Below are 13099 nucleotides of genomic sequence, written 5' to 3'. Positions count from 1 at the left end.
ATATATATATATATATATATATATATATATATATATATATATATATATATATATATATATATATATAAACCATGTTTTTTCTATGTATAGTATTCTTTTTTTCTTTAATATTTTTATAATTAGAGCATTTTAATTAATAAATATTATCTAACAAATTATTTTTGTTAGGTACGTTTTTACGTCAGTTACACTATATTATAAACGGCACAACAGTTTGTTTCACAGGTGGCAGCATCAAACAAATTAACATGGTAAGAAATGCTAAGGTGATAATATAAAAGTGATTATGGGTGAGGAATATGGAGGTTGGCACTGGCATGGTTTCACAATAATAAAAAAAAAAAAAAACACACACACACAAGAGGAGGAGTTTGGTGTGTTTGGTGAGAGAGATTGACAGAAAAATTATCAGAGGCTCAGATTTCCAAGGTTGATCAAGCAGGTTACAATTTGCATTTGGTACAGGTACTGTACCAAATTGAAATTAACCAGAATAAGGATGATCTTCAGTAAGGCAAGTCAAAGTTTTGTATATCATGCTTATATAATTATTAAACAAGTACAGTATGTACTGTATTACTAAATAATTTTTATTATTATTTGCATGTCTAAATACAGTATGTGCAAAGTTGTCTTCTATCATTTGTTGCAAAGAAAGTGTCAAACATCTGTCAAACATCAATAGCAAAATGAAGGCAAAATTTTATTAAATCTAGAATTCCAGAACACTAGTCTAGATAATCCATCCCACACAAATTTTGTGAGAGAAAAGCGACATCATTTCGGTCTATCCTGGACCCCTTATGAAGTCAACACTTTAATAAGGGTCCAGGATGGACTGAAATATTGAAGCAAATAACCCAACCTACACTGAACAATTTATTTCATGCGTGGGTTGGGTTATTTGTTTCAGCCATAATATTAACATTTATTTTCTTAGCATTTGTCTAAAATGTGGACTAACATGCAGATTTTGTATGCTACTATATATGTAGTATAAATAAAAAAAACACAAGAATGAAATGTTTGAATTTAACTTAATTATAGTATGTACTTGGTATTTAGGAGATATTGTAGATAATGGTAAAAGTGCTTCCACAAATGGTGTTTGGAATCTATACTTACCAAGTGAACCATCTGGAGAATATGGCGAAGGAGCACCAGGGCTAAGATAGTACTGGTGGTGTGGAGAAGGAACTCTTGTTACAGTGGGACCAGAAGGAGGTCCAATATGTACTCCAAGATTGCCACCATGCACTGGAGACTGCTGGGTATAGTAGACTCCCTGTCCGCCCGGACTGGGGGCTGGAGGTGATACTGTGTACATTGTTCCCCCACCATAGTGCTGGGGAGACACCGGTGGCTTCACCATGTGGCCTCCCATCATTCCTCCAGGCACGGGGGACACTTGACCTTCAGAGGATACAGGTGATCCCACCATGTCTGAAATTTGTTATTTCACATTTAATCTAAATGAAGTTAAGATGCCGAGTAAATTAAGGCGAGTGATGCAAATAGCACATAATGCACTCTCCAGAGAAGTATTTACAAATACACTTGGACAACTCAAACTTACAAACAATTTCCTTGAAGAGCAGCACAATGTGCTATGCACTGAATGTCATTACTGCAACTAAGTTGTTTTTTTTTAATTCTGATCTGACCAACACTGGTGTCAGAATTTGTTACAAGGCACCTTGCATAGTTGAGATATACACAGAGTTTCTTGCAGAAGCTTTCAGCAAAATTCCTCATTGGATTAAAATTATAAATGACATGCAAAGATGGAAATGGATTAATCAATAAATATTCTGGCACCATAACAAAGGCATTGACACTATATAAACACAAATGTTCACCTGTTTGGCTATGTTAACAAACTTTACTCAATTCAAATGTAAAGTCAAACTAGAAAGAGAGCTATGTGGACAACAAGACTTATCCACAGAGGAGGATAAGTCTACTAATCTGTCTTTTATCCTTTGGCCAGCAGAGGGGCTTCACAAGCCCCTCAACAACTACCGTGCACATCATCAGAGAACATAGTCTCACGCACCCCTACAAAATGCTAGTGTTCAAAGGGAGGATGTAAAACAGACCAATGGGTACACAACATCGTAACACCTTTCATTTTCCTTAACAAAACAGGTACCTGTATGTACATATGAACAGAATGAGATTCACACACATGGAGGACCACTAGATGAACCCTTCACTATTATCACTATTCTCCACGTTAACAGTCTAAAATCATCCATTATTCAATACCTCCTTACACCTTAAGATATAAAGACACTCAGCTAAGCTTAAGTAAAATTTCTGCAGTCTGTCTTTACATGTTTAAAACTGGAAAGTTAAAAGTTGTTTCCAAGATAGATAAATTAGCAAAGCAATTATGAAAAATATATATAGTAATTATCCAAAGAAGAGGCAAACCTGAAAGGCTAGCACCACCTGAGTCACAGATTATTAAAACCTTCCTAGTTACCATCCACGATGCTAATAAAAGAGTACCGAGAAAAACACAGTAATGTCATAGGAATCAGATTCATTAAATATGTAAATGAGGAACATACAATACAGTAACAGTGAGAAAAAACGTCCGATCATTCTGAAAAATCGGGACATTCTACGAGGTGTGTGCAATGTTGGACCACATTGCACTTCTGAAAATAAGGTGCAATTGTTTGTTCCATTCAGTGCTTATGAGTTAATCATGTGTAGCCAATACATAAACTAATTAGACATATTTCCCACTTTTTGTTGCGGTGGCAGGAGGAGGGCCACGGAGATAGATCATATTTGATAGTACATTTGATGGTACACAACTTCTTATTCATAATAACCATCTCAGCACCAGTTGTAGATCACATTATAAATGACAAAAGAAATCAGAGAAAGCAATTTGCTTCTGAGAAATAGGACAGACACAAATAGCCTCTTTTAATGATGGTCCTTAAGATCAGAGGCAAAATCAACATACCTGGAAGCCCAGCAAAGTTCAAATCTTTAATCTACAAAAGATGAGAAAGAGCCAATGTTGGATTTTGATCACTATAAGATGAGAAGAATTAAGAGACTCCAGGGTCACGACAACACTAAAGAGTGTCAACTGCAAGAGTAAACATCGCTGGCATATGGTAAGTAAACATCGCTTGGAATGCGGGTAGGAGAGCCGCTGCCACCACCACTGGGTCCGCTGATCCAGTCAGCGCCCCGAGCCGCTTGTTCTTTTGTAGTTGCTGATACGGTGCAGTATTTGTTGGAGAGCATACAAAATTGTATAAAGATCCAAAGTAAAAACACTCGTCTCTGGGAAATGGCAGCACATGGAGATCCTATCTAGAAAAATAATGGAGAAGTCGACCCCATCAGCAGGTTTCATCCCGCTGGTAAATGCAGCAGTAGCCTGGAAGTGGCAGTCAAAATGTTCAAGGAAAAATATTTCAGGACATTGTAGCTTTCACAGTACAAGTTGGAGCTTTACAAAATGTAAAAAGTGAGACTCTACAAGGAGGTAAGGTAGGCTCAATATGAGGGAACACATTACAAATATGCAGAAACAAGCCATTGTTTCTGCATATGGCAGGCCTCTTAATGGCAGGCAACCCATTACCACACACATAATGACCACAGCATGAAATGCACAGAAGCTTATCAAGTCCACATTCCATAAGTTTCCAATCATTTCAAGTTAAAATTGTACATACATAAATATATCTTAGAATAAGTTCATAGCCGTTAATACCAATGAAGATGGCAACTAGCTAGCTGATGCATGTGTAACAATGTGTATAGGATAAAATAGAGCAAAATTAATTTGATATTAAAGGAAATGGACATAATTAAATGTTTGATTTGATTTGGGTAACAAGATAAAACCTGTCTTCACAGAACTTGGAATTAGTATTGATATTTCTTTTAAAACTAAAAATCATGAAAAACTCTCCACTCAATTATGGTGAAGAAAGTTGTATAATTCTCAATTATGGTGAAGCAAGCTGTATAATTTACAATTAAAATGAAAGAACTCGTATAATTCCCAAATACATTGAAGCAAGCTGTGTGAGCTAGGATTTACCTAAGCCAACTGAACTGATTATTTGAGTTATCCTGCCAAACTTTGCCATACCCAAACAGAAATTCAGATAACCAGAGAATAGGTTACATAAATTTTTAAGAACTACACATTTCAAGATCAACAGTATCACGCAAGAAAATCTACAAGGGTAAGCTGAAGCTTTCCTCACTCTTCTGTCTTCCAGTGTTGTAAGGTGCATTTCCTGCAGCATTTCCTCGTAACTCATGCCTCTTAGTTCTGGGACTAGTCTAGTGGCATACCTCTGAACTTTTTCCAGCTTCGTCTTGTGCTTGACAAGGTACGGGCTCCATGCTGGGGCCGCATACTCCAGGATTGGTCTTATGTATGTGGTGTACAAGATTCTAAATGATTCCTTACACAGGTTCCTGAAGGCTGTTCTGATGTTAGCGAGCCTCGCATATGCCGCAGACGTAATTCTCTTTATGTGGGCTTCAGGAGACAGGTTTGGTGTGATATCAATTCCTAGATCTCTCTCTCTTTTTCATTTCATTAAATACTTCATCTCCTATTCTTTATCTTGTGTCTGGCCTCCTGTTTCCACCGCCTAGTTTCATTACTTTGGATTTACTCGGGTTAAACTTTAGCAGCCATTTGTTGGACCATTCATTCAGTCTGTCTAGGTCGTCCCGTAGCCTCCTACTATCATCCTGTTTCAATCCTCCTCATAATTTTTGCATAATCAGCAAACATTGAGAGAAACGATTCTATACCCTCTGGGAGATCATTTACATATATCAGAAAAAGTATTGGTCCAAGGACTGACCCCTGCGGGACTCCACTTGTGACGTCATGCCAATCCGAGACCTCACCCATCACAGTGACTCGTCGTCTTCTGTTACTTAGGTATTCCCTCATCCAACGAAGTACCTTCCCTTTCACTCCAGCCTGCATCTCCAGTTTTTTCACTAGCCTCTTGTGTGGTACTGTATCAAAGGCTTTTTGACAATCCAAAAATATGCAGCCTGCCCACCCCTCTTTCTTGCCTGATTTTTGTTGCCTGGTCATAGAATTCAATTAGCCCTGTGAGGCAGGACTTGCCATCTCTGAACCCATGATGATGCTGTGTTACAAAGTTCTTTCGCTCCAGATGTTCCACTAGCTTTCTTCGCACAATCTTCTCCATCAGCTTGCATGGTCCGACCTGGGAGCCGGTCGGCCGAGCGGACAGCACGCGGGATTTGTGATCCTGTGGTCCTGGGTTCGATCCCAGGCGCCGGCGAGAAACAATGGGCAGAGTTTCTTTCACCCTATGCCCCTGTTACCTAGCAGTAAAATAGGTACCTGGGTGTTAGTCAGCTGTCACGGGGCTGCTTCCTGGGGGTGGAGGCCTGGTCGAGGACCGGGCCGCGGGGACACTAAAAAAAAGCCCCGAAATCATCTCAAGATAACCTCAAGATAGATGGTATGCAGGTTAGGGACACTGGCCTGTAGCTCAGTGCCTCCTGCCTATCCCCTTTCTTGTATATTGGAACTACATTGCCTTCCAAATTTCTGGCAATTCCCCTGTTGCCAATGATTTGTTATGGAGAGTGGCAGGCCCAGTGCTTCTGCTCCTTCCCTTAGTATCCAAGGGTAGATTCCATCTGGACCTATAGCCTTCGTCACATCCAACTCTAGTAAACACTTCTTTACTTCCCACTGGTAATCTCAAACTCTTCCAGTGGTTCCTGGTTAACTATTCCCTCTCTTATTTCTGGAATCTCTCCCTGCTCTAAGGTGAAGACCTCCTGGAATTTCTTATTCAGTTCCTCACACACTTCCTTGTCGTTTGTAGTGAATCCTTCTGCCCCTATCCTTATATTCATTACCTGTTCCTTTACTGTTGTTTTTCCCCCTGATGTGGCTGAGCAGCAATTTAGGTCGAGTCTTTGCCTTGCTTGCGATGTCATTTTCGTATTGTCTTTCTGCCTCTCTTCTCATCCTAACATTCATTCCTGGCACTCTGGTATCTTTCTCTGCTCTCAAGTGTCCTGTTATTCCTATAGTTTCTCCATGCCCTTTACTTTGCTGCTTAGCTAGCCTACATCTCTGATTAAACCATGGGTTCTCATCTTCATTTCATTGGTTTCCTTTTGGACTGGGACAAACTTGTTTGCTGCTTACACTACACTACACTACATTTGTTCGTTTGTTTGCTGCTTCCTTGCACTTGTGCATGATGAAGTCCAACATGTCTTGGGCCGTCTTTCCCCTGAGCTCTGTTTACCATGTTATATCTGTTAGGAATTTTCTTAACTCCTCATAGTTTCCCTTTCGGAATGCCAGTTTTTTGTTTTCAGTACCCCTCCTTGAGTTCAATAACCCTTCCTCAACCAGATACTCAAAAAACGTCAGTACACTGTGGTCGCTCGTTCCTACTGGGGCCTCATAGCCAATTTCCCTTATTTTGGAGTAGTTCAGAGTGAAGACTAGGTCGAGTCTCGCTGGTTCATCGTTTCCTCTCATCCTAGTGGGTTCCCTGACATGTTGGTTTAAAAAGTTTCTTGTCGCCACCTCCATTAGTTTGGCTCTCCATGTATCCTCTCCTCCATGCGGTTCCTTGTTCTCCCAGTCTATCTTTCGGTGATTGAAGTCCCCCATGATGAGCAGATAGGATCTATTTCTACAGGCAGCAGAGGCTGCCTTCTCAATTATAATGTTAACTGCCATATTGTTGTTGTCATACTCTTGCCTTGGTCTTCTGTCATTTGGTGGAGGGTTATATATCACTGCAACTACAACTTTTGGTCCTCCCAATGTCATAGTGCCTGTTATGTAGTCTCCGAATCCCTCGCAGCCCGGGATGATCATCTTCTTGAAGCTCCATTCCTTTCTCATTAGTAGGGCCACTCCACCTCCTCCCCGTCCTTCCCTCTCTTTCCTTATTACAGTGTAGTTCTGGGGAAACATCGCATTCGTTATCATGCCTGAGAGTTTTGTTTCTGTGAGTCCGATTGCATCTGGGGTCACTTCTTATGCTCTTTCCCGTAGTTCACTTGCCTTGCTGGAGATCCCATCTATGTTCGAGTACACCACCCTGAAGCTGACTCTCTTCTGTCCTTTCTCAGATCCTATTGCTTCCCCTGAAGAAGGGAAACAGGGAGGGACCGGGATGGGAGGGCCTATGAAGGGGGATCTGGGAGGATCTGGTACGGGGAGGGTGGTGTAGGGAGGGAGGGCTTGGAGGGTGGTGTAGGGAGGGAGGGCTTGGGGGGTGGGTGAGCGGGGGAGGCTTGGGGGGTGGGTGAGCGGGGGAGGCTTGGGGAAGGGGGTGAGCGGGGGAGGCTTGGGGAAGGGGGTGAGCGGGGGAGGCTTGGGGAAGGGGGTGAGCGGGGGAGGCTTGCGGAAGGGGGTGAGCGGGGGGAGGCTTGGGGAAAGGGGTGAGAGCAGGAGGCTTGGGGAAAGGGGTGAGAGCAGGAGGCTTGGGGAAAGGGGTGAGAGCAGGAGGCTTGGGGAAAGGGGTGAGAGCAGGAGGGAGGGCTTGGGGGGGTATGGGAGGAGGGAGGGCTTGGGGGAATGGGGGGGCTTGGGGTGGCATAAAAGGAAGGAGGTCTTAGGGGGGAGGGGGGGTTGGAGGACAGGGAGTGCTGAAGGGGATGAGGAAAAAGGGAGGGCTGAGGAGGGTGGGGGAGAAGGGAGGGCTGAGGAGGGTGGAGGATACTGGAGGGCTCAGGAGGGTGGAGGATACTGGAGGGTTTAGGGGGGGGGGGGGGCGAGGGAGAATGGAGGGGTTGGGGGTGGGGAAGAAGGGAGATCCTGGGGAGGGGGGGGGAGGTAGGGCATCTATTAGGTGGGGGAGGTAGGGCATCTATTGGGTGGAGGATGGGGGAGGTGCTTCTCTCACTGTCTGTTGAGTCGCTTGTGAAGGATTCCCCGCTCCCCACTGGGATTGTAGGGCTCGGGGTTGTGGCTCCCCGATTCCTTTCTTTCTCCCTGCGCTCCCTCTCTCTCTCTCTCTCTCTCGTCCCTTGTCATATCCCTCTGCAGGAATACCTTTTTGAACTTCTGTACATTTGCTAGTCCGCTCTTCCTTGCTAGCAAGTCCTCTTTTGTTCTCTCGCTCTTGAATACCACCTTTATCACACGGTCTCTGTCCTTGTTGTACCGTCCAATCCTGAAAATCCTCTCTCTCTCTGTGTTGTGAGAGTGTGAGAGTGTGAGAGTGTGAGTGTGAGTGAGTGTGAGTGAGTGTGAGAGAGAGTGAGAGTGTGAGAGAGTGTGAGTGAGTGTGAGAGAGTGAGAGAGAGTGTGGGAGAGTGTGGGAGAGTGTGGGAGAGTGTGGGAGAGTGTGGGAGAGTGTGGGAGAGTGTGGGAGTGTGTGAGAGAGAGTGTGAGAGAGTGTGAGAGTGAGTGTGAGAGTGTGAGTGTGTGAGAGTGAGTGAGTGAGTGAGTGAGTGAGTGAGTGAGTGAGTGAGTGAGTGAGTGAGTGAGTGAGTGAGTGAGTGAGTGGGGAAATAAGAATTATGGTACTGTAGTTGCAGTACAAAAAACTGCAAATATGGTCATTTTTGGACTTCCCGTATAAGAATTCTGCTTATCTAAATGTCTGGCTTATCTGACAGGAGGTCCTTACCATATAATTCTGATAAGCGAGTCTAGATGGTAATTCCCAAGTACAGTACAACCTCGATTCGGCACACTATATGGGACCAACCTCAGTTCGTTGCAAGAGGTTATTTTCAGGAGGCATTTGCATCTCTTTTTTTTCTTGTACACAATAAAAATACATTATCATATTATTGTATATACTGTACCTATATATTACAACTATACTAGAAAATACTGTTATAGTTTTATTTACCTTATTGTTGGAGTATGTCCATTTTGAATTCTCAGAGTTGTGAATACCATACAGTAAATACATACAGTACTGTATTATGCAGTTAGCACTGTATTGATTATGTAGTTTTGCTGTATGTTGAGTACTACAATTTATGAAAACTATTGTACACTAAAATTACTGCAACTTTAAATTTAACACTTGTTCTAACTGTACACTCCACAAACGATGTTCTAGATGTTTGCATCAGCTTTGTTGGTGCTCGCTGCTGCTGTGTTAGTTTCAGCTGCTTAACACTTTCGCCCGGGCATGACGCAGCATTGCGTCATCCACTAAAATAATTGCCAAAAATCAGGTTTTTATCCAATTTTTGGGGGACTGTTTGGTAACTGTCAACAAGCCGAATGCAATCTGTGACTACAATACAAACATGAAAGGTGTTGATCACTTTGACCAAATGATCAAATATCACTTCATAAGGAAAACTCACAAATGGATGAAGAAAATGACCTATTTTGTGCAAATGGCTATCTACAATGCTTATGTGATGTACAACTACTACACAAAAAATACTAAACTATAATACTACATATACTAAAATACTAAATACTAAACATTTGTGGGCAGGAATTGGGAGTGTAGCTGGAAGGCGTCTGGGCGCTCACTCACGGTTAACGCGTGACCCGTCTTCAACTCGTCGGCGGGTGGAGCGTGACCAGGTTTTTTATTTTATATGCTAATGTTCCTCTAGAGAATTCTATTGCGAACCCATTGATACCAAAATGAAAGACCTAGGACGAAAATTGAGGTGACCAGAGTGAAAAGAGTGAACACATTTTATCGCTTTTGCGCGCTCCTGGGTAACTCGTTCGCACTTTCTCTGTTTGCTGCGGGTAATTAGCCGGGCTTTTGGAGTTTATATGCATTTAGTGCTGTAGAGAATTCTATTGCGAACACAATGATACCAAATTTAATCTCGTAGGACGAGAATTAAGGTGACAAAGTTGAAGAGAGTAAACACTTTTCAGAATTAACGTGCACTCCCGTGAAACTCTGGGACCCAAATCGCACAGTTGAGGGGTGGCGCGTGGGGCACGCCAAAGTGTTAGTGATTCTTCAGCAATTTTTGTGTTCTTAATATTATGCCTATTCTTAAATCTTTCCAACCATTCTTCACTAGCTCAAAAATCTGGAATGTTCATCTATGAACATCAATCACATCATCATGGATGGATTGGTGACTAGTGGGCAGGCATCAGGCGGATGGGCAGCTATTTGGGTGAATGGCCATTCGGGTGGGCGGGTGGATAGCGGCTATTCGGATGGGGTGGGTGGATTTTTTCAGGGGGATGGGTAGCTATTTGGCCAGGCAAACGGGCGGCTAACACCGAGAAACCAGGGTTAACATCCTACAGTCGGCTGAAGTTTAAGCCAGATCCAAAAATATATATTATATATAATATTATATATATATATATATATATATATATATTAGTATATTTTGGTAGCAGTCTTTCCTGTAGACATATTTTATTAAATATGACCGAAAAAGTAAGATTAATAATTCTAACACGAATTTTCTCAATCTTTCGTACATTATGCTTCACTGTTGGAGGTAAATCAAAAATCACTTCTCCAAAATTCATTTTTATTTCTAGTCTGACGCGACACGGGCGCGTTTCGTAAAACTTATTACATTTTCAAAGACTTCACAAATACACAACTGATTAGAACTTGCGTTTCCCTGATTTTATATCTACATTTGAGTGGGGTGGGAAGGGTGATGTGGCATTACATTTGAGTGAGGTGGGAAGGATGATGTGGCATTAGAGGATATTAATAGGGTATTAAAAGTATCAACACAAGACAGAACACGAAACAATGGATATTGAATAGAAGTGTTTGTAGAAAGCCTATTGGTCCATATTTCTTGATGCTTCTATATTGGAGCGGAGTCTTGAGGTGGGTAGAATATAGTTGTGCAATAATTGGCTGTTGATTGCTGGTGTTGACTTCTTGATGTGTAGTGCCTCGCAAACGTCAAGCCGCCTGCTATCGCTGTATCTATCGATGATTTCTGTGTTGTTTACTAGGATTTCTCTGGCGATGGTTTGGTTATGGGAAGAGATTATATGTTCCTTAATGGAGCCCTGTTGTTTATGCATCGTTAAACGCCTAGAAAGAGATGTTGTTGTCTTGCCTATATACTGGGTTTTTTGGAGCTTACAGTCCCCAAGTGGGCATTTGAAGGCATAGACGACGTTAGTCTCTTTTAAAGCGTTCTGTTTCGTGTCTGGAGAGTTTCTCATGAGTAGGCTGGCCGTTTTTCTGGTTTTATAGTAAATCGTCAGTTGTATCCTCTGATTTTTGTCTGTAGGGATAACGTTTCTATTAACAATATCTTTCAGGACCCTTTCCTCTGTTTTATGAGCTGTGGAAAAGAAGTTCCTGTAAAATAGTCTAATAGGGGGTATAGGTGTTGTGTTAGTTGTCTCTTCGGAGGTTGCATGGCTTTTCACTTTCCTTCTTATGATGTCTTCGATGAAACCATTGGAGAAGACTTTTTGCCATCGAGCAAAAAGTCTTAGTCGACATGAACTTGAAACCGGCCATATACTGCAGGTATGTTGACGACATTTTTACACAGGTACCTGATGTCAGACATCTGCAGGAGCTGAAGGAGGCATTTGAGCAGAGTTCCGTGCTGCGTTTCACTTACGAGACGGAAAAGGATGGGAAGCTGCCTTTTCTAGATGTAACAGTCATGGAAAAGGGCGGAGGTTTCCACACTGCAGTCTACACAAAGGAAACAAACATAGGAATGTGCCTAAATGCCAACAGCGACTGCCCTGACAGGTACAAGAGGAGTGTTGTTAACGCATACGTCGGCCGTGCTCTCAGCCACAGCTCAGAATGGAAGCAAGTCGACGAAGAACTCTGTAGGGTAAGGCAGGTTCTAGTCAATAACGGCTTCTCCAATGGTTTCATCGAAGACATCATAAGAAGGAAAGTGAAAAGCCATGCAACCTCCGAAGAGACAACTAACACAACACCTATACCCCCTATTAGACTATTTTACAGGAACTTCTTTTCCACAGCTCATAAAACAGAGGAAAGGGTCCTGAAAGATATTGTTAATAGAAACGTTATCCCTACAGACAAAAATCAGAGGATACAACTGACGATTTACTATAAAACCAGAAAAACGGCCAGCCTACTCATGAGAAACTCTCCAGACACGAAACAGAACGCTTTAAAAGAGACTAACGTCGTCTATGCCTTCAAATGCCCACTTGGGGACTGTAAGCTCCAAAAAACCCAGTATATAGGCAAGACAACAACATCTCTTTCTAGGCGTTTAACGATGCATAAACAACAGGGCTCCATTAAGGAACATATAATCTCTTCCCATAACCAAACCATCGCCAGAGAAATCCTAGTAAACAACACAGAAATCATCGATAGATACAGCGATAGCAGGCGGCTTGACGTTTGCGAGGCACTACACATCAAGAAGTCAACACCAGCAATCAACAGCCAATTATTGCACAACTATATTCTACCCACCTCAAGACTCCGCTCCAATATAGAAGCATCAAGAAATATGGACCAATAGGCTTTCTACAAACACTTCTATTCAATATCCATTGTTTCGTGTTCTGTCTTGTGTTGATACTTTTAATACCCTATTAATATCCTCTAATGCCACATCATCCTTCCCACCTCACTCAAATGTAATGCCACATCACCCTTCCCACCCCACTCAAATGTAGATATAAAATCAGGGAAACGCAAGTTCTAATCAGTTGTGTATTTGTGAAGTCTTTGAAAATGTAATAAGTTTTACGAAACGCGCCCGTGTCGCGTCAGACTAGAAATAAAAATGAATTTTGGAGAAGTGATTTTTGATTTACCTCCAACAGTGAAGCATAATGTACGAAAGATTGAGAAAATTCGTGTTAGAATTATTAATCTTACTTTTTCGGTCATATTTAATAAAATATATATATATATATATATATATATATATATATATATATATATATATATATATATATATATATATATATATATATTTATTTTTGGGTTATATATTTAGTTTATCAACATTATTAGGATAAGAAATGCTATAAAAAATACTTATTTTAGAATTGATTTATTAATTTTATTATTTCGAGGCCGTAAGTCACTGAACTGTAGCTACGAAATTGAACGAAACACACACAGTGCTGTGTGTA

At 41.6% G+C, this 13099-nt stretch overlaps 1 protein-coding gene across 15 annotated transcripts in view; it reads right to left on the bottom strand.

Moving 5' to 3' along the window:
* LOC123745413 (embryonic polarity protein dorsal) overlaps positions 1-13099 on the bottom strand; it is an 85168-nt gene that overhangs the window by 6870 nt on the left and 65199 nt on the right. For all 15 annotated transcript variants that reach the window (XM_045725950.2, XM_045725954.2, XM_069300854.1 and 12 more), the window contains one exon: positions 1126-1443. In XM_045725950.2, coding sequence (XP_045581906.1) covers positions 1126-1443 — 318 coding nt within the window. The remainder of the gene's footprint in view (positions 1-1125; positions 1444-13099) is intronic.

This window comes from Procambarus clarkii, chromosome 44 (genome assembly GCF_040958095.1).
Source record: "Procambarus clarkii isolate CNS0578487 chromosome 44, FALCON_Pclarkii_2.0, whole genome shotgun sequence".
Lineage (NCBI taxonomy): Eukaryota > Metazoa > Arthropoda > Malacostraca > Decapoda > Cambaridae > Procambarus > Procambarus clarkii.
Note: the sequence above shows the minus strand (reverse complement) of the source record. Positions and strands in the feature narration are given on the sequence as shown.